The following is a 20,214-nucleotide window of genomic DNA, read 5'->3' as shown; positions in this document are numbered from 1 at the left end:
TCTTTTCCAACTTCCACCGACAGACGGAACTCTTGATAGTACATCAGTTAAACAGTGAGTGCCTGATTCAGTGGGTAAGTAAGCGAGTGAGCAAACATTTTAAGTCAAATCGGTAATATTTAAAAAAAAATATTGTGACTGCCATAGTTTTATAATAATTAAAAGTAAAGTTTAAACATTTGTCAAGAAAGGACAGCAAAACAACTAGAATATCACAGACGTCATTTTAAAACAAGTAATTAAATCTAAATCTTAAATCTTAACTATGAAGACGATACAGTTTGATAACAGGGTGCACAGTCTGTTTGAGTCAGAAACGGATAGATGAATTGCAAATTTTATCATTGTACAAAACCACATAAATATAAATAGTGCACATGTTTGTCATTTGCTAATACCCCACAGCTTTCTCATATGTGAACATTTTCCGGACTCCAAAAAGTTGTTTAAGAAGCGATCATCACTGAAAACGCAAAAGTTGTTATCTGTCGCGGTGGGATGAAATCGCAGAAAAGAACAGCCAGTCATGGCGTGGGGCATCTCAAAATCTATTCCGAGAGACCCGTCGTTTCCTTGTCTGTCGTAGTGTCATAGTCACGACTTCAAGGGATGACAAGTGGAGCCACAGTTGCCTGTTGTAAGCCATCCCGACACCAGTAACAACCATACTAGGGACCAGTGGGTAAACAGGACATAGATCGCCAGTATGTACCTAAATATAATAAGCTAAAATTACCGCATTTACAGCGTGAACACACGAAATAGGTCAGAGCATCCTGCCAAGCTGTCGACCCACCCTTTGTAAATGTCAGCACCACTTGTTACGAACGCCAAGTTGTGCCACTTCAGTGTCACAAATGTAGCTCTACTAATATTTTGTTTATACTTCAATTAGTCTGGCATAATTTCCTGTTTAGGCGAGAATCAGCTATTTTATCGGCTATTTTTATATTTTGGATTTTAAATAGTCTATTTTGTATATATATTAAAAGACTGAGAAACTTCGATCTTTTCTCCCTTAGACTTATCATTTGGTATTATTTTTCTCGCGCGCGATTCAAACTATTCTTTATTAATTTCAAAAATACATTTGAAATGACGAGGCAAATCGGGAAAATAGGAGTTACTAGAAGCAACTCGACATGTCGAACAAATAACTTGAAATAACAAGAAATTTCGAAAAAGAATTGACACCAAATAAGGCATCATTAAGCTTCCGTAGTTTTTAGCCTGGACATCACGTATAGCTGTCATTAGTGAAACCATTCTGAACATTATCGGACACGCGGGCTGGCGTTAGTATCCCATTTGCAGACGAAATTTCAGGTTTTCGTTAACATTGGTAAGTTTACCTTACAGAACACAGGGCAGGTTACATCAGTATTGCAGATAAGCATGCACTCCGTTTTTTTCACATTTGTACTTTTGCTTCTCCAAAATGCATCAACATGGTAAATAAATTGTTATCAGCTTCCGTTAATCACGTCAGTATTCAGATTGGACTGGCACATCAAGAATACTGTGATCCAACAGTTTTACAGTTCGTTTGTTTGTGATCATGATCTGTGATGTGTCTTCAACCTACTCATGAAGATTCGGGATAGAATTGACCGTCAACACACCCATTTCCTGAGAGGCGACCATAATCATCTGGTGGTCGAGCTCGATGACCTGGTTGATGCATATTGTCGCATCCCAACTGGGGAGATCCATCACGGTCCAGACTCGACTTTTTGCAGACCGTCATTATATCGCTGTAATATTTCTGAGTGTGGCGTTTAACAATCGTCAAACATAAATTCAACATATTGAAAGCAGGTGCGCTGAAATGGCCGTGAACATTCCTGGACTCCTCTGCGTCATTGTGTTCTACATCCTCATCCTCGTCATCGGCATCTTCGCCGCTCGTAAACAAAGGAATAGCAGTGCTGAAGACACATTTGTGGCGAACAGAAGCATGGGACTATGGCTGTCATTCTTTACCCTGTCAGGTACGTCAATATTTCCCATAAATGTACAAATTGGTACAAATTGGTACAAGATGGTACAAATTATGTACTGTTACGAAACGCATTTATTTTATAGTTCAAACTCACATTTAAACACATTACTGTCACTTACAGTAACACACTCCCGAACAGTCATTAGAATTGTAGTTGACTAATACCATTTTCTATGTGTATGCACTGTATGGAAACCCAAGCACTGGGCTCATTGACAGAATGAATGTTATAGGTATCAGAGAACAGTTATTAACATTGGTGAAGCCATTTAACTCCTCCAGTGTGTATATTAACACAGAATAATGTTATAACTGTTTGTCGTTACACATTGTTTTGTATGAATACCCAAAATATATTTACCTCAAATGTCACCATTTTCATGGGATTAGTCATAAAGCTATAATGATATAGAGATACATCTTCAGCAACCAACATCGGGGGAGGCTACATCAACGGCACAGCGGAAGCCATGGCATACAGCGGCCTCATCTGGACCAATGCTCCGATACTCTATTGCGTATCATATGTTATTGGTGAGGAGGATTTAATGACTTTTCCCATCGTATCTACATTCTACACAGCCTGTAAGCTTCAGGAAGAAATTCACAAGTGTATGCTGGATCACCACGTCAAACTCTTCCGCCAAATGTTCCCATTTCCAAAATATGTGAAAGTAAAGCAACGTAATTGTGCATTGTTCAAAGTTTTAAGCTGATTGCTCTTAAGAAATAAAACCGACAATGTGAAACGGCATGCCTGATACATTGCATACAGTGAACGACTGACAATGAATACATAAAGCGTAAGATGACCTATTGTTGATAATGATACAACGTGCCAAGGAAATGATAACTGAATCTTGGTCTCAAGTGGTTATAACTGACAATGTCATAACAATTTGTACAGTTATTGAGATTTTAATTCTGAGATGCATACAAATAGGTGGCTGAGCGAGCGAGAAACCTTATTGTATGAACTGAAAATTTCTACTTTCCTCTTTGACGAGTTAACTGAAGACAGGTGGTGTATGTTCAGTATAGTTTCATAATGTCACTTTACAAAATAGCTCCAAAACCACCGTTTCAAATAATATGAGCATAAAAATTCTTTAAACAGGATCTAAATTTGAATAGTTATATTGAACAAATCGATAATGAGATGAACACATTTATAAGAACTGAAGCACACAGTGTTACGCGTCACCGATTCTACCTATACCACATATAACGGGTTTTCCTTGAAGGCCATTCCTACTTACACAGTGACATACGCACGAAATGAAAGTGAAAGTAACTGGCACTTTATGCAAGTAATTATCATGCATGGCATTATTCTGTATCACAGATAATCGAACATAGTGAAAACATATCAACGATACCACGAAAAGCAAGTTTTTAAAGTAATTAATAGTATTTCTTCGTTTCGTCTCCATTTCATTAATCCATTTGGATGTGTGGCTGAGGAAATCCACAAATGAAGGTGCTAGTTGGAGGCCGGAACTGAATTCAGTGTTTACTTTCCTTAAGGAGCATGTATGGGTCATAAAATGAGACATAAAATGGATTAGGTCATGTTGATGAATGTCCCTCAGTTTATTTTACACACCCCAAGCAGTGCACAAAGTGAAATGGCTCTTAGTCATCAGTAAAACACATACAAACCAAATATAACAGTAGACACAGGTGGCCCGCCACTCACAGGAAGGAGTCTCGGTGTAGCTTGTTGCTCCCAAGGTTCAGGGTCGATTTTGTATCTTGCTCAGTGTGAAACCCTTTCTTAGTCCCCCGACCCTGCCATTACAAGAATATTGTTGCGACATAAATCCATATTCACTCCTATATTCGACAATTCTGACTAGAAAACAGAAATTTACATCCCAGACAACAGCTTACTGTTAAATGAAGAGAGCGGGGTTACAGCGACCTCCATTTCACTTGCATGCTTATATTGTACATATACATCTTCAGCTGGTGTGTTTTACGCACCCAAGATGAGAAGCAGTGGATATATCACAATGCTCGACCCCATTCACCAAAAGCTGGGAGATCTTGCCGGAAGTCTGCTCTTCTTTCCGCAGCTGATGGGTGATATCTTCTGGTCGGCCGCCATCTTGTCAGCTCTGGGTAAGACTGTGATAGCATTTCTACATTTATTTTCAGTATTGGAGGAAAACAAACACTCAAGACAAACGAAGATAATCAGCAAATGGTATTTCTTCATCACTGAGATAACTGACTGGTGAACAAAAATAGAAAAGAACGACTGTCTGTGACAGGGTATCAAATGGGATTTCACATGCATTATGTCGTCTCCTTTCCCACAAAAAGCGACTATTTTCAGTCTAGTACCGTTCGTAAGTTTTCGTAAGTTCAATACTATGCGTATATTTTCTTTTGACTTCGACTCTGTTTGTTTTGACTTCCGGACTGTGCCATGCTTCAGGGTCAACCATGTCAATTATTCTGGATCTGAACCCAGTCTTGTCTGTCATCGTGTCTAGCTGTGTCGCTGTGCTGTACACCTTCATAGGTGGGCTGTACTCTGTGGCCTACACTGATGTCATCCAGCTCATCTGTCTTTGCTTGGGACTGGTAAGGGTATTACAATGCATCTTGCAGGTAAATGTGTAGTATATTATTGATGTCAAGCTTAGGAACACTAACTGGATGTGCATTGATGCATGATATGTATGTATCTGTTAGACTATAATTAGACTATAGATAAGTAATTAGACATAAAACTCTTCATACTGTTATACGAAACTTATCATTAACAGTGTGAAAGTATCCATTCAACTAGGTGAAACTCTTGACGGGGTTGAACCGCCTGTGCGGTGTAAGGAAAAAGATAAGCTTCCAAGGGAAAGGCTGTGTTTCATCCCCTGGTTGCGATAACTAACTCGTAAACCTGCGCACGACATAGAGTCATGTCAACAAGGTCAGGTGGCAAAGGAATATCGATACAGGTTCTGGGTAGGGTAAACAGATTACACCGTGGTTTGGTTTCCAGTTAGCACTATAAAACCAACATTAGCCTAGCAAAGTACGAACTTCCTCAGGTACACGATGGAATAACATTGAACCCCTTATGAATTTATATTTGACATACGTAAAGATAGTTCCCGTTTATTGGGTCGATTTATTATTGAATGTATTCTCATGGTTCCAATAGAGTAATGTTTCAAATATTACATGTATATATTTTGGAGAGGATTCCAACGTAACAATGTCTTGTCAATGTGTACGTCTAATCGCCCTACTATTATTGTCCTTTCATACGAATTATCATGTTTTGATAACACTCAAAGCCATGTTTACATGCTGTAATCGAGGATTCTTTCATTTTGAGGTTGTGTCATGTCCGTTTGCCTTCTTCCACCCCTCTGTCGACATGTCCAGAGTCAAGGACACGTGGCTGGGTGAGCTGCCCACAAATATGATCGGAATATACATTGATTTGTCATGTCAAGTGGTCTTTGGAGGCTTGTCGTGGCAGGTACGTGTTTCATTCTCTGTACGTCAGTAATTGTCACCCAAACTACATTCAGATCGAAATAATAAGGCCTACGCCCATTGTAATCCAACAAATAGCAAGTATAGGTCCTACGAACATACTATTTCAACAGAGCAGCGATGTCACTAGGGAAAGCATATCCTGCCCTACCTGTTTACAAAATAATAATTGTTTTCTGTTGTTTATATTATTTTTCAGTATAGGTTAAGGTCTGGCTATCGCCCTGTAAGAATGTATGGCAATCCCTCTCGGGAGGATCACTCGCTACTGAACTTACACAAAAAGAATGTCAGAATTTATAAGTTATATGTCCATGGGGTGTGAGTGAGTTAATATTGAACGTCACCTCGGCAATATCCATGGGGTGTGAAAATGTACATACAATTTATTGTTGATAAGTGTGACCCTCATCGCATTCAACTGGTTTCTGAAAACGCGAGATAATGTGCTCATCTTGATCATGAGCTTGATCAAATGTCTTGTAAGCACCATATAAGCTTGTTAGGACGATAATTAGTCGTGGACATTAAAATACTGAGACGGAACTAGTCAAGGTCCTCCATGATTTCAGGCGAGGTGTTGATGAATGCAAAGTTGGTATATTAACCCTTCTCGACTGACGGAACTCATTTGGTTCCAGCCGTATCTGCCGTAATTTCTCTGACCAGCATCACGTATGGTGTTCTACAAGGGTCGGTCCTGGGGCCAGTTTTGATCACACATTATATAACAGAGCTCGGAAGAGTAATTGATGAGCACTGTGTCAATAATCGTCAAATTCGCAGATGCTGCACAGGTGTACCCCGTCCCTTACCCCCGACAAGGAACAAACAGCTGTTGCCTCGTCAACCGACCTTATCTAGGTCAGACATGTATCATTTCACACCGCAACACTGACAATACCCGTCAATTCCTGACAACTGACGCAACAACAACACTTGATCTATCATGTCATGAGCAGACTTGACTGGTGTAACTGTGTCTTGGCTGGTTTAACCAAGTCTCAGATGCAGTGAATTAGTGAGTTAATACATATCGTCACATCGGCAATATTTCAGCCATAGTTTAACGAGAACAATCAATTATCATCAATCGGTTTATACACAAAAAAAATGTTGACGAAGGACAGTAAAAATGCTACTGTATCACAGAGAAAGTGAACTGGCAGGTTATACATGAAACGATATCACTATTAGAGAACAAGACAAACATAAAAATGGGCTATAGATCACCAGCAACTAGTGGTAGATCACCATGTTAAAGTCTCAGACACAAAAGCTACAAAGAATAAAGAATGCAATAGCCAGCATGTGACAAGATCCAGGAATGATAATATTTTGTTCAAATTTGGTACCAAGGTGTCGTGGCGAAATTTACCGACACCAGTTGAATATAGTGACTTCGAGATAATTTTCAAGGTCAATGAAAAAGTTGGTTGTGTGTTCAAATGATGAATTTTGTCCAAGTGTGGTACTAAGGTGTCATGACGCGTTTCACCGCCACCAGTTCAATTTAGTGACTGACATAATTTGCATGGTGACAGCAGAAATCTGAGGGTTTTGCCAATAAGCTATTGTTAGCGTGATAACAGAAGAAAGAGTTAATACATTTTGATCCAGTATTATATCAAGGTGTGGGTGATTGAGTTTAGTTTTACGCCGCACTCAGCAATATTACAGCTATATGGCGGCGGCCTGTAAATAATCGAGTCTGGACCAGACAATCCAGTGATCAACAACATGAACATCGATCTGCGCAATTGCGAACCGATGACATGTGTCAACCAAGTCAGCGAGTCTGACCACCCGATCCCTTTAGTCGCCTCGTACGACAAGCAAGTCGCCTTTTATGGCAAGCATGGGTTGCTGAAGGCCTATTCTACCCTGGGACCTTCACGGGTTTATAGATCAAGGTGTATTCGCGGGATTCCCAAATACACCAGTTCATTAGAAAACGTGTGCTCATTTTGAGTTATGCGTTTTATTGGAAGATAACTGCAAGAATAACAAGAATAACTGCAAGAATAACAAGAATAACTGCAGCTTTGTTTAGACAAGAATAATAACTGATGTTTGGAAAACTGATTTAAATTTCCAAAATCCAAAACGAATTGTATCCATGTTTGTCGCAAGTGTAATCCTCACAAACACCCAGACTATTTAGATAACGCACCTATTAAAGTGTTAAAAGAAATGAAATCCTTAGTTTAATGTTTGATGAGCATTTGGCCGTTCGACCTCATACTGAATTGTTAAAAACAAATGCCCGATGGCCCTTTATTTGCTATGAGTTATCTCAAATACAAAATGGTGAACAAAACCCCTCCTCAGACTCAACCGAGTACTTAATTATGGCTCCATTATCTATGTTGGAGCATGAAAAGCATCCTTAAAGTTTTAGATTCTATCCACTATCACGCTCTGAAATTTTGTCTTCGATCTTTTGGTACTTCTCCAATCGACAGTACATATGTCAAGGCAGATGAACCATTTTTAAAACATTGCTGTATCAAATTAGCTTTTGCAGTATTTCCTTAAACATAGTGCCACTGTCATTGGACCCAGAACAATGTTTTCTGGATTGCCCGACAACAGCTCTATCTTTACAGCTAAAGCAAATGCCGTATTTCTAATGCCTTGTCAACATCCAATTTTATTAGTGGATTACATAATGATCTTGCTACTAGCCAGTACAACATAGTACCCGCTTGGTTACCCAGTTATGTTGGAATTTCTGGTGATACAAGGGCCGATGTTGCTGAGGCAGCACTGAACACATTTGTGACACCACACTCAAATCATAACGCTTAAATCTTATATCCAGAAAGAATAAATGGGACACCCATGTAGGTATAAATAAATTGCAGGTCCACCTAACTATACCGGTTCCACCTACATGGATTGTAGGTCAGGATTTCAGGAGGTAATTATGCGACGATGTAGTGTTGGCCATACGCGATATAGACACGGGTACTTATTAAAAGGTCAAGATCCTCCATTTTGTATCCCTTGCGATGAATGAATTATGGTCAAGAACGTCCTGCCTGAGTGCAGTGATGTTTCCCTCCCTATGGATACGTATTTAATTGTAAAAACTGTTAATGATATGTTTTCTACTGTAAAGGTTTATTTAAATATTCATTTTTAATAGTAATAGACTTGTTGAATACATTCTGATTCCTTTTGTAAACAGATAAATATTTTATAATTACTAGTTTAGATTATGACCTGGAATTGTTCAAGGCTGCATCCTCAAGGTGGTTAAAGTACTGTAAAAATATTGTCCTCCCCAGAGGGTACGTAAGTCCGCCAAAACATTTGAAGGGATGATGTTAACCCAACCAGGGTGCATGCAGGAAGCAGATGTACTGTACGTCCCCACTTCTCGTATTGTTGGCAATCTACAACCTGGTTTTCTACTGTCATTTATTGTTAAAGTATTTTAGATGTAACTACAAGTTTTACATTTATATTTGTGGTAAGCTAGATTTTTACTGCCCTTTGCAGATAGGTAAGCATTCTCTATTTTTTGTTCATTTACAAATGTACAACTTTCTTGGTCACGATGTGGCTAAAATACCCCTAGTTAATCAGCGAGCACAGCAAATAGAGAAGCCACATACGTTAAACATTATCCTAGGTTATAAAAATGTATGCATGCTTATATAACCGTATACGTCTGTCGCTTTCCTTGTTACTCATGAGGCTGAACCGCAAGGGGTCGCCACAATAGTTCCGCATAGTCTATTTACATCGTCTACACGGTCTATGTATTTCGACATTTATGACGTCTGAAGACGGCTAGGTTAACATGGCTGGATTAACATGGCTAGGTTAACATGACACGTATCGTAACATACATAAAAAATCTCTATCTTGTATTATATGGCCTTGGCCTGTCTCTCAACATTTTGTTGTTGATCATGTGAGCTAGGTCATGTAACTCGAAACCATCACTGGTAAACACATATTAGATGATCCACGACCTGACAAATGACCCCAATTTGCATACTTGGGAGCGCCCCACAGAACGATCCACTTGAAACAAGAGGGAGATAAATATCGAGAAGTTCATTTTCCCCGTGAATTGTTATAGCACACTCGAAATATGTCCATAATAAAAGACCTGTTGCAAAATTTCACTTCACGTGAATATAATCTTCACACTTGTGTAAAAGTACTGACATCATCATGAGTTACGTTTCGTCAGTTACGTTACACTAACCAAACCACTAACCAAACCACTAACCAAACCACTAACCAAACCACTAACCAAATCACAATCAGCAAAACATTGGTGAGGAACTTTCTCCCATATAATCTGAATGCAACAAGTTGCCATACCTTTCGGGGACGCTCTGCTTCGAGATTTCACACTTGCTTTGATGTTGGCAAAATTCCATTAAACTTTGGTAACTGTTTTCTTGCAATAAATTACATCTGAGCTTAAATCCCATGTATAGATCTTAAATTACACACCGAGATATTATTTTTACGGATCATGAAAAGTTAAGTAATTTATCGTTGTCCATTCTGACTAGGTGAGCAGAGTTGTCAGCATAACATATTTGATGATGTCATCACGTATTTGAGGAACCTATGAATGAGGGTAGAAATGTTTGATTAAGAGTAATCGTATTTATTTTCAATTGCCTCATGTACAATACAACATTTGTACCAGAGAACATGTAAAGACTAACATATGTTTAAAATACGCATTATCAAGCTTTCATGATAACATAGCATATTGGCTGATTTTCGTCACGTATTTGATGCAATTCACAAGTATCTCATAAAATAACGTTTATCAAGCTTAAACGCACACAAAATATAAAACAAATCTATATAGTGTAGATTATATGCCGCAACTGAGATAGGGGAACTACAAAGAACAACCCAGACACATACTAGTGACCAGCTCATCCTGATGAAATCTGTATCAACTTTGATGATGTATATGATAGATATCCCCATTGCGACTGAGGAATCAAAGTGCCAACGTGACACTTTGGAACGTGTGTTGCTGCACTAGCCACAGAATGTTCAGGTTACTGACAACTAACATGAAATGTATGAGGACGAGGGTGACAAGTGTCCAGATGGAGATTAACAGTATAAACTGATTGAAAATGGTGCAAACTGTAATTTACTGTACATAAACAGATACTTGGACATGGTGGAAAGTACTAACTTTAACATGAACTTTGGAAAATTATAAACTTTTGATAAACATAATGTAATTAAAATATTACTACAGGGTCACAACTAACAGATATATGTTTTCTTTTGATGAACATTTGGTAAACATGACGCTGATATAACAACAGGTGTGGTTAAGTGATCAGAGAAAATAACAAAAAGCGCAATCGCGAGTCACTTGATGCAACAATCATTCTCTCTCACTGATTAATGATTAATGCGTTCTTTTTAAATTTGGTCGATTGTTAGTGGCTGTACCCTTGAATGGGGTTCAAGTAGCGAAAAATATTACCCTCCGAAGAGGGTACATAAGACAACATCGTTCTCTGTTTGTTGATCATTGCCACAATTTTAATCGTAGAATGTTTGTAGTTTTAATTTAATCGGTTAAAGTCCCCATGGTCCCTAGCATGATATACCTTCAGTTGCTGGTGATGTATTGCCCGATCTTACATTGTGCTATTTTGAAATGATTTAGCTGTTTACACTCAACTCAGAATAGTTTTTTTTAATGTGTGATAATCTATTCGTTTTGCTCTCCTTCGCTTAAACGCTGTTGTTGAAAAGTATAACCATATAAAAGTCTATATACCTATTCTGAGTACATACCATTTTTGTCGTTACATTATGGCTGAAATATTGCCGATATGACGTAAACTCATTCGCTCACTTGCACATTTCTGATGTTTTTGATGGATGTATTGCAGATCAGTACCAAGTTAAAAATGGGGATCGTGAGGCCTGAACATAGCAAAACAAATTTGCTGTAGGTTGACGACAGATAATATGAAGAAAAAGACAACGTATAAACAGTCGCATTTGTAATCATATTCTGGGTGAGGCTGACTACATTATGAACGGCCTTCGGAGACCACACCCCTCCTCCGTACCCCTAACTCTACAGGTTTTATGTGTGCTGGATATACCCGATAGAGTCCTTCCTCTGTATATGTTGGCAAATCGAATCTCAACAATTTTTTGTCCAAAAAACATGACACAGCTGCAGAGAACAGTTGCAGATTTTATTTCGAATATCATTTTTTTCGTCATATAGTAGGGCTTCCTTGATACTACGAGTATTTTTATGAGTCTGAAGGTCGCCCAGTTCAGTTGGTGTCCGCACATCATCCCAGCGCACCTGGGTACTACTTATAAGCAATAATTGTCAATTCTTTCTAGAGTTATGGGGTTTACAACTTTTACGTTGGCAAAAATCCCTCAGATTTTTGCTGTGACCTTGTCAGTTATTTCAAGGTCACGTGGGACACCCAAGTTGGTATCAATAAACTACATGAAATAAAATCCAACTGTCTGTTAAACCTATAGTCTGGTTCATAATTATTGAGAATTTTTCTTCTTACTTTGAGCTATCCTAACACCTCAACTGATTCACTGATACTTAAAACTAAGTAATGGTATAAGGGAGGTAACTCTTCTTGGCCTACTGAGTATAGTACAATTAGAGTTACCTCCCCTGAATTTGTAGCAGACGTCATTTTCCCCAGCACTGTCAACAATGTCTGTTGAAGATAAAAGAAGGTTGATTTTTGAGTTGTGTAATCAAGGAATTGATGATGTAAATACATTGGCAGAGAGAACAGGAACTCCTCTTTCTACTGTGTATAGGATTAGGAAGAATTTTAAAGAGGGAAAGGATTTGGGGCACCAGAAAGGAGCAGGGAGACCCAGAAAGTTGGACTTCTTAGATCGCGTTCGGCTGGGAATTTTAGCGTCTAAAAAGCAAAGGGCAAGCATCTCCAACATCAGGTATGAAATGATAGAAAGGGGATCAACAGTTGTATCAAAATGTACAGTTAGAAGAAATTTGATTGATCTTGGATGGGAGAAAAAGACTGGGATTCCTTCTCCTCTCATGAAACAAGAACATAAAGACAGGCGTGTTGAGTCGTGTTTGGCACATGAAAACTTTGACTGGGAAAATGTGATTTTTACTGATGAAAGCTCAATATGGGTATATCCCAATAATGTGAAAATATGGACAAAGTCTGCGTCAGCACCGTTGTATCGACGACCTAAATACAGCCCAAAGTTTCATGTATGGGGAGGGATATCCTTATTAGGAACGACCCCGCTGTGTGTGTTTGAGGGAAATCTGACAAGTCAACGCTACACTAACATATTAGATAATTTTCTCCTTCCAAGTGCACATGTGTTTTATGGAAATGACTGGATTTTGCAGCAAGATAATGAGCAGTGGTTTCAGGAGAAAAATGTGACTGCATTACCATTTCCTGCATATAGTCCTGACTTAAATCCCATTGAGAACATTTGGGGGATGATGAAGGAATGTGTGAATCAAAAGGGGTTGACAAAAATTGAAGACATGAAGAGAGAAGTGGTCCGATACTGGGACAGCATAACTCACGAGACACTAACCTCTCTGATAGGAAGTATGCCTACCCGTCTTAGACTGTGCCGTGAAGCTCAAGGAGACTTGATAAAATATTAAATTGTTACCTACACAACATGAAAAGGTCAGTTCACTTTCACAATACATTCAATTTTATCTGATTTGTTCTCGTTTAATAATATGAAATGCTTTAGCTATTCTCAATAATTTTGAACCATACTGTACTTGGGTTGTCAGTCAACATTTGGAGAGGCCATCATCCGACGATGTCGTATCAGTCATACTAGATATATTCAGGCATAGGTGAGGACCCTCCGTTTTGTATCATGTATCCTTTGTGACAAGAGAACCACGGTCTAGCATGTCCCGATTGACTGTGTTGACTTTTTATCCCGAAGCAAGAGTCACTTTTCAGTACTGTTAATTGTCATTTAATTAACGAAAGAAACAGAACCGACAGGCGAAGTCTGATATGACAAGTGCGCTTTTAGTGTTGGTGACTGAAAGTAGAAACTCAACTTGTGAGCGGCTGTACCTTCGAAGGTGGTTGACATAGCGTAAAGTTATTGTCCTCCTAAGAAAGTCCCAAAATATTTGCAGTAACTTTAAGTCTACCAGAATTTCAGTGGCAGAATTTTTGCCATTGTAATGTATGGCTAAATGCAGTATAAACGCCAATGGATGAATGGATGGTGTAAATCCAGCAAGGGTTCATGCAGGTAGAAAAAATAATGGAGCCTAGTATGTTGATCAGCTTTCAGCTGTTGGCTATCTCTAGCCTTTAAATTATGTCGTATTGTCTTCTTTAATGTCAATGTTTTAGTTTCTCATGTTAGTTCTATGTTCGTGTCTGTGATACTCTAGTATGTTTCCTGTCCATCGTCGACTTTTCAAAATGTTTATATTTTATTATATGAATTGTTTTCGACACGATATGGTTGAGATATTGCCGATGTGACGTTAAATAGTAACTCACTCACTCACTCTAGGTCAATACATTCCACTAGTGTCAGTGAATCTCGACATGACACCTTTGTACCAAATTTGAACAAAATCCATCATATCTTTCCTGAGATATCGCTCTAACAAGCTTATATGATGTGAGAAAAGCAACGAAAAACAAACACACGCGCATTCACGAATGATTAAAACAGTTATTACAATTTAAGTAAATATCTATCATATTTTACTAAAATTTACTAAAATTATTACGTGAATTTTTATTACAATTTGCTTATTACAATTTACGCCAATTTGTATTACAATTTGCTGCAATATTACAATCTACGTTTTATTATAATTTACCCATTTCCCTTAGCTTAACTATTGTTGTACCTAAATTTGTGGCCGATCATTTTGAGGTGATTTTTTCATTCAGATTTTGCTGTCGTGCATCAACGTAATGACACAGTGTTGTTCACAGTGTCGGCCTTAAACTAACACCTAGTCTCCGAAATCAATATACAATACTGAAAAAAAACACATTTCATAATAATAATGATAAAAAATAAAACATATGATGAAAAGGAGCCCTGAGACTTTCTTCGAAATCTTTATTCGGTAGTGGCGGTAGTACTTTGGAAAAGTGAATAAGACATGAAATTCATCTTCGATGCTGTAACTATTACGGTATGTCGAAATGATATTAACATTTTCAATATTTTCCCCTTCCTTGCAATACTTACTTTAGAATTGTGCAGAGATATTCTAAATTTGCATTATCTTCTAGATGGTTTACATAGAATTCTATCTGTGTGGTGTATGGAGCCAAAGTCTTGAAACGAGCAAGATATTTTCAGTTTGAAATTTCATCATGCCATGTTTGAGCACACACACCAGTTTCCCGTTGCTTCGGTTGATGAATAAAAAAATCTATATTTCCGACGTCCTGAAAACGTTTGCTGTCAAATATTTGACAGGCAGACTCAAATGATATTGATGAGTATTTTTTGAAAAGACTGTAGATGGGAATGCCGGCTTTACCAGCTTGAGCGGTTGACTCTTACAGTTATTTGTCCATTTTCAGTGATGACGAGAACAGAACTCCAAGATATTTATAATGTGTCGTACATTTTACAGGTTCATCTCCTAAAGACCAGGATTAATGTTTCGAGATTATGCCACCATTTATAAACACAAGTATGCTTATTGCTTATTATAGCAAATTTACTTCAAGTTCCCATTTCCTGCTAAAGGTTGACGATACACAATCAAGTTATTGTAAACCTATGATAATATATGAACATGTCACATCATTGTTTCCAAACAAATGAATCAGACCCTCAATACCATGGTTACACGCACAATAGATTTCACTCACAAGTTCATAGATGTTATAAATAATGGTGCATTTTATTATTAATGTTTACACATGATTTCACAGAGTCCTCACATACTATTGAGGATATTGTATTCTTTCTCATAACACCCGCTGGCAATAGCAGGTAGAAAAGTTTTTGTCTTTAAACAAAATCGAAGGTTTCCTCAATAAAGGTGCGGTAGAGATGACTCTTCGATCTGGATAAGTATTTGTTACAGGGTGTGTCATCAGGCGAATACTTTTCACGGAAGCCAGATTGGGATTCTGCAAGAAGTTTGTTTAGTTCAAACCAGTATCTTAATCGTCGTTGAATAATATATAATAATATATAGTAATATATAATATATATGATAATATACTATAATATATAATAACAGTGAATACTTATCCAATAACACTTAGTAAAGATATTCCACGTTAGTTATTGGGATAATCTACACCTTACTTACATAATGGTATGATAGTTAAGTGTTATTAAATATTAGGTTTATATAGGGAAGTATGTTATTGACAATGTCCGCTGTAAGAATGTCTGCAGGAACCCCATCTTCTCCAGTGGCTTTACTGGTCTTGATTTGTTCAATAGCTTTTGTGATTTCGTGATATGTTATTTCGCAAAATAGGTCCACATTCGATATATTTTCAGAGCAATCATCACATTTATGATTTAGAAGGAGGTCACTGACTTGCTAATCGATGTCATTCATTTTATCGCATTTATCAGTACCTAAAAGTATTTGAATTATTCATGGAATTCATATGGATCAATATCAAATGCACGTTTTTGCACTTGACAAGGACAATTTCACCGTATTCCAGAATGTTTTACAGGGATATTTTCAGCCATCTTTTGTTCATATTCCATCTTTCTGTGTTTTCAGTATTCCTTGACAATGATCATGCAATGATATATTTCTGTAGATTTGTTGTAGACGTGTATTTCCTATATTTGTTTAGGCACTTGTATATTTCAGTCTTGAACATTATACCACATATCTGGCATTGAATTCAGTTCGATATAAGACCTCTAGATCATTCAACTTGTGTAGCTACATGTACATTAAAGTTCCCTTGCTATGGTAACATGTTGACGCTATATAAAATAAGGGGTGTAAAGATACCTTTGGGGATATTATAGAGACTATATACGTACTTCGCTCCCTTTTAAGTTCTTTGTATATATGATTCTATACTAAATGGTCTTTCAGCGAGTATCATTTATGTTCTACAATATTCTATTTTAATGATACTTTGTAGTAGTCACATTGGTAAACCAGATTTACATCTTTCACGCAGGCTTTCTACCAGAGAATTTTGGCTTGCAAGACTCCCAGTATTGCCCGCACAAGTGCGATTCTAGCTGCGATCTGCAGCTTACTTGTATCCATACCTTCGGCAGCTATCGGAGTAGTCGGGGCAGCAGCAGGTCAGGATGTGCATGACATGATGTTGGATTAAATGCCTAAATTTGAAAAGGCTTTCCCTTAAAAGTCGTCCCTGAACTTGGTCAGGTATCATCAAAGTAAGGACGTTTATGACTGAATAAGGACCAGTTGGGATCTTTCTCTCTCTCTCTTTCTCTCATTCAGCATTTAAGGTAAAATAGACTCTTATTACTTTGAGCTTTCTCCAGATTGGAATCAGACAGCATACGAAGGCGAAGTCCCTATACCAACAGAATATCACAGTTTTATCCTTCCCATGGTGCTCAACTACCTGTGTCCACTTCCGGTGGCAGTGCTGGGACTTGGCGTGGTGGCAGCTGCTGTCATGTCATCTGCCGACTCCTCTGTCCTCTCCAGTGGAACCATCTTTGCGAAGAATATCTACAAAGACGTCATACGTCCACAGGTAAAGTGTAAAGAACATGCATGCACGCAGGCACGCAGAGAGACAGACAGACACAAACAAAATCAATACATTGTACCCCTTAATGTAGACAAGATTGTTCGGTTTTTGGTTCTGTCATGCGAGTCATACAGAGTAATATAACATGCTGTGTTCGTGGTGTATTTTAGCAGTAGTGTCTTATATCTAAACACATCCGTTTCCCTTTCTCCAGGCAAGCGACCGAGAAGTGACATGGATCTTGAGAGTTGGTATTCTGGTGACAGGTGTATTGTCGTGTATCATTGCCATCTTTGTTAATTCGGTCTATGGCCTGTTTTACTTGTGCTCCGACCTCATGTACGTCATCCTGTTCCCCCAACTCACCTGCGTTCTCTGGATAGGGTTCACCAACACCTACGGCTCTCTTGCTGGCTTCTTATTCAGTTTCCTCATGAGACTGTCTGGTGGGGACCCTCTGCTCAACATACCGGCTCTTATCCACTACCCATTTTATTCCGAATTTGATGGTCAGTTGTTCCCTTTCAAGACCCTGGCGATGATAGTCAACTTTGTGGCCACCATATCTGTGTCAGCGTTAACTAGGCTTGCGTTCCGACGAAGGTTGCTGCCAATCGGATTAGATTTGCTTAAGGTGATGAAGAGGGACGAGGATGCCAAGAGAGCTGAAGAGCGAGGAGAAAATGTGATGATGAAGGAAAGAGAGGGTGGATACACTGATTTCGCACAAAATAAAAATATGCCACTTCGGGATAATTATTTCCAGTAACTATCAAAATCGTCGTTTGGTTTAACACAGGACCAGTCCCACTCGAAGAGGGGTTCATTGTCAGGTTAAATGATATTCCAATAGCCCAGGCGAATGTTAACAACTGACGTTGTTACACTGAATGAAAGTATTGTCGTGTCAGTGGTGATAATGTAATTCCAATAGCGCCGTCTTAGAAAAAATACCAGTCACTGTTCCGTTTTGTATGTTTTGGTATCAATAAAACTGAATTCGTGTACTTATTTTTAAAACTCATTCGTGGACATCTCCCCATTCTGATTGCACAGGTGTGCATTAATTTACCCTCTGTAATCACTACCTCATGTTTGGATAAAATACTTACCATCTCCTTCACTCATTTCCAAGGATCAAGTGTGTCATTCTTTTCACAATGAAGCATAAGCAGTTCAATACATCAATAGCATCCCGCTGTTCATTTGCGAGATGCGTTCTTGAACCCTCTGTTGCCGAGTGTTTTATCTTATGCGAAGGTAATAAATAATTCACGAACGGTCAAAATTCGATGATGCTTAGGAATGGTTTTGACAAGATGGTCAACTGCGCTGAAGGATATGGTAGCATCTTTATTCAAGGGTTCAAAGCAGTTTGTTGCAGATGCTGACAGTAACAAATAGGAAATCGAATAGGTGTGACATTGCAGTGTTTCTGTAACGGACGTGATTAATAGTGTATTGCTGGATACATGCGGTTCATAATGGAGGGTGACTGAAATACTGACATTACTGTCTAGTAACTCCACCGACGTCATCACTGACGACCTGGCCGTTGGAACTGCAACAGATGCTGACACTTACCGCCTACAAGTTGTCCCAAATCTCTGCCCAAACCATCACGACACGAAATCTTGAAGCGTTTCCTGAATGCGGCCTTGCGTCAATCGTTTCGATAATGTCTACAATTTTGTGGTCAAATGCTCTTTTCGGGTGTATGGCTACTTTGCCGTACAGTTTATGTAAATTGCCACTGGCAGTCGTGTTACCTTGAACAGTTTTGTTCTGAACATTAATCAAAGTTTCGTCAAAGGGATAAACCTCTGTGACTTTCATCCACACTGCCTTTCCTCGCTCATCTACCCATGATGCAAATGATAGACTCTTCAAACTTTGTCTGTTTGTTGTTTAACGCTGCAGTCAGCAATATATCAATTCGGTGGTAGAAAATCGAGTCTGGACTAACCAGTCTAGTGACTGACATCATGAACTCCAGTCTGCGTAATTGGGATGTCTCAACCAAGCTGGAGAGCCTGACCATCCGATACTCTTATTCGCCTCTTACGACTAGGGTTGCTGAAGACCAATTCTAACCCAGGTCTTTATTGTACATAAAACATGATCACAATCACTAACATTTGTTTTAATCTTTATTATGTCTGCTGTTTAGTAAAACTTTATTCCATTAAGTAGGTAAGAATATACTGATATCTTGGCTTTCACAAAAGTCAGGCTCGACTGACAATGCCGAAACAACATAGGCCAGTGTTAAGTGTTGGAGAACTACATCACAATGTACGGATGTTCATTGGAGAACCAGTTATGACGGGCAAACAGCGAACCGTAATTTACGACACAAGGCACTCGATTGGTTCTTGGAATGTGACAGCAGTGGTATATCGGTATCTGTGGACATATGTCCGAACCAAAGTCTGTTCCAAGGTAAATGAACCTGCTGCAAAATAACTGATTGCAACATCATATACTATCCAGACATTTCAACACAATACATTAATAATTAGGATTATTAACACATACGAGTCAACAGTAAACAGTTCTCAGTATTTATAATTTCCAGACAGGGGTGTGGCATCTGCACGGAAATATGATGACAGTTAACAAATGATTTCATTGCTAAAGTGTGACATTGTCAAATGTACAGTTTTACATAATCAAGGATAAAGTTTATGATTAGAAGAAACAACTGAACCAATTGGCAAGCGACCATCTCACCAGGAACAGAGAGAAACATTACCATTGTACAAAAGTGAATCAGAATAGCAACTGGCGAGTCTCTAAGCCCACAAGAACAAGGGAGACCACTCCAAAGGAGTGTGTGAGACGTATTGTAAAAACATACATATAAGAAAAAGTATGTTGCATCAAAAATAATTGATGTATGGACTATAAACGCAACCATATCCACTACTTAAATACCCTCGGACATTTGCGTTGTCTTAG

At 38.5% G+C, this 20,214-nt stretch overlaps 1 protein-coding gene across 2 annotated transcripts; it reads left to right on the top strand.

The window, feature by feature from the left end:
- Nucleotides 1–1,264: 1,264 nt before the first annotated feature.
- LOC137284567 (high-affinity choline transporter 1-like) lies at nt 1,265–18,273 on the top strand. Of its 2 annotated transcripts, XM_067816415.1 has the most exons (9): nt 1,265–1,342; nt 1,816–1,991; nt 2,429–2,536; nt 3,971–4,126; nt 4,446–4,594; nt 5,352–5,498; nt 16,702–16,831; nt 17,039–17,256; nt 17,468–18,273. In XM_067816415.1, the coding sequence occupies exons 2-9, from the start codon at nt 1,829–1,831 to the stop codon at nt 18,020–18,022; spliced, it is 1,626 nt and encodes a 541-aa protein (XP_067672516.1). In that variant the 5' UTR covers nt 1,265–1,342; nt 1,816–1,828; the 3' UTR covers nt 18,023–18,273. The 2 variants fall into 2 exon arrangements, with proteins under 2 accessions (XP_067672516.1, XP_067672517.1); XM_067816416.1 differs by having other exon boundaries at nt 1,265–1,991; nt 17,468–18,260.
- Nucleotides 18,274–20,214: the final 1,941 nt, after the last annotated feature.

The sequence above is a fragment of the Haliotis asinina genome, chromosome 5 (assembly GCF_037392515.1).
Source record: "Haliotis asinina isolate JCU_RB_2024 chromosome 5, JCU_Hal_asi_v2, whole genome shotgun sequence".
Taxonomy (NCBI): domain Eukaryota; kingdom Metazoa; phylum Mollusca; class Gastropoda; order Lepetellida; family Haliotidae; genus Haliotis; species Haliotis asinina.
The sequence above is the reverse complement of the archived record's forward strand: the minus strand, read 5'-3'. Positions and strand labels throughout refer to the sequence as shown.

Bases quoted from the DNA above. Each gene is read 5' to 3' on its own strand.
- LOC137284567 (XM_067816415.1), top strand. From the start codon at position 1,829: ATGGCCGTGAACATTCCTGGACTCCTCTGCGTCATTGTGTTCTACATC. The intron at 1,992-2,428 runs GTACGTCAATAT...ATACATCTTCAG, and splicing joins GTCATTCTTTACCCTGTCAG to CAACCAACATCGGGGGAGGC. The intron at 2,537-3,970 runs GTGAGGAGGATT...ATACATCTTCAG, and splicing joins TTGCGTATCATATGTTATTG to CTGGTGTGTTTTACGCACCC.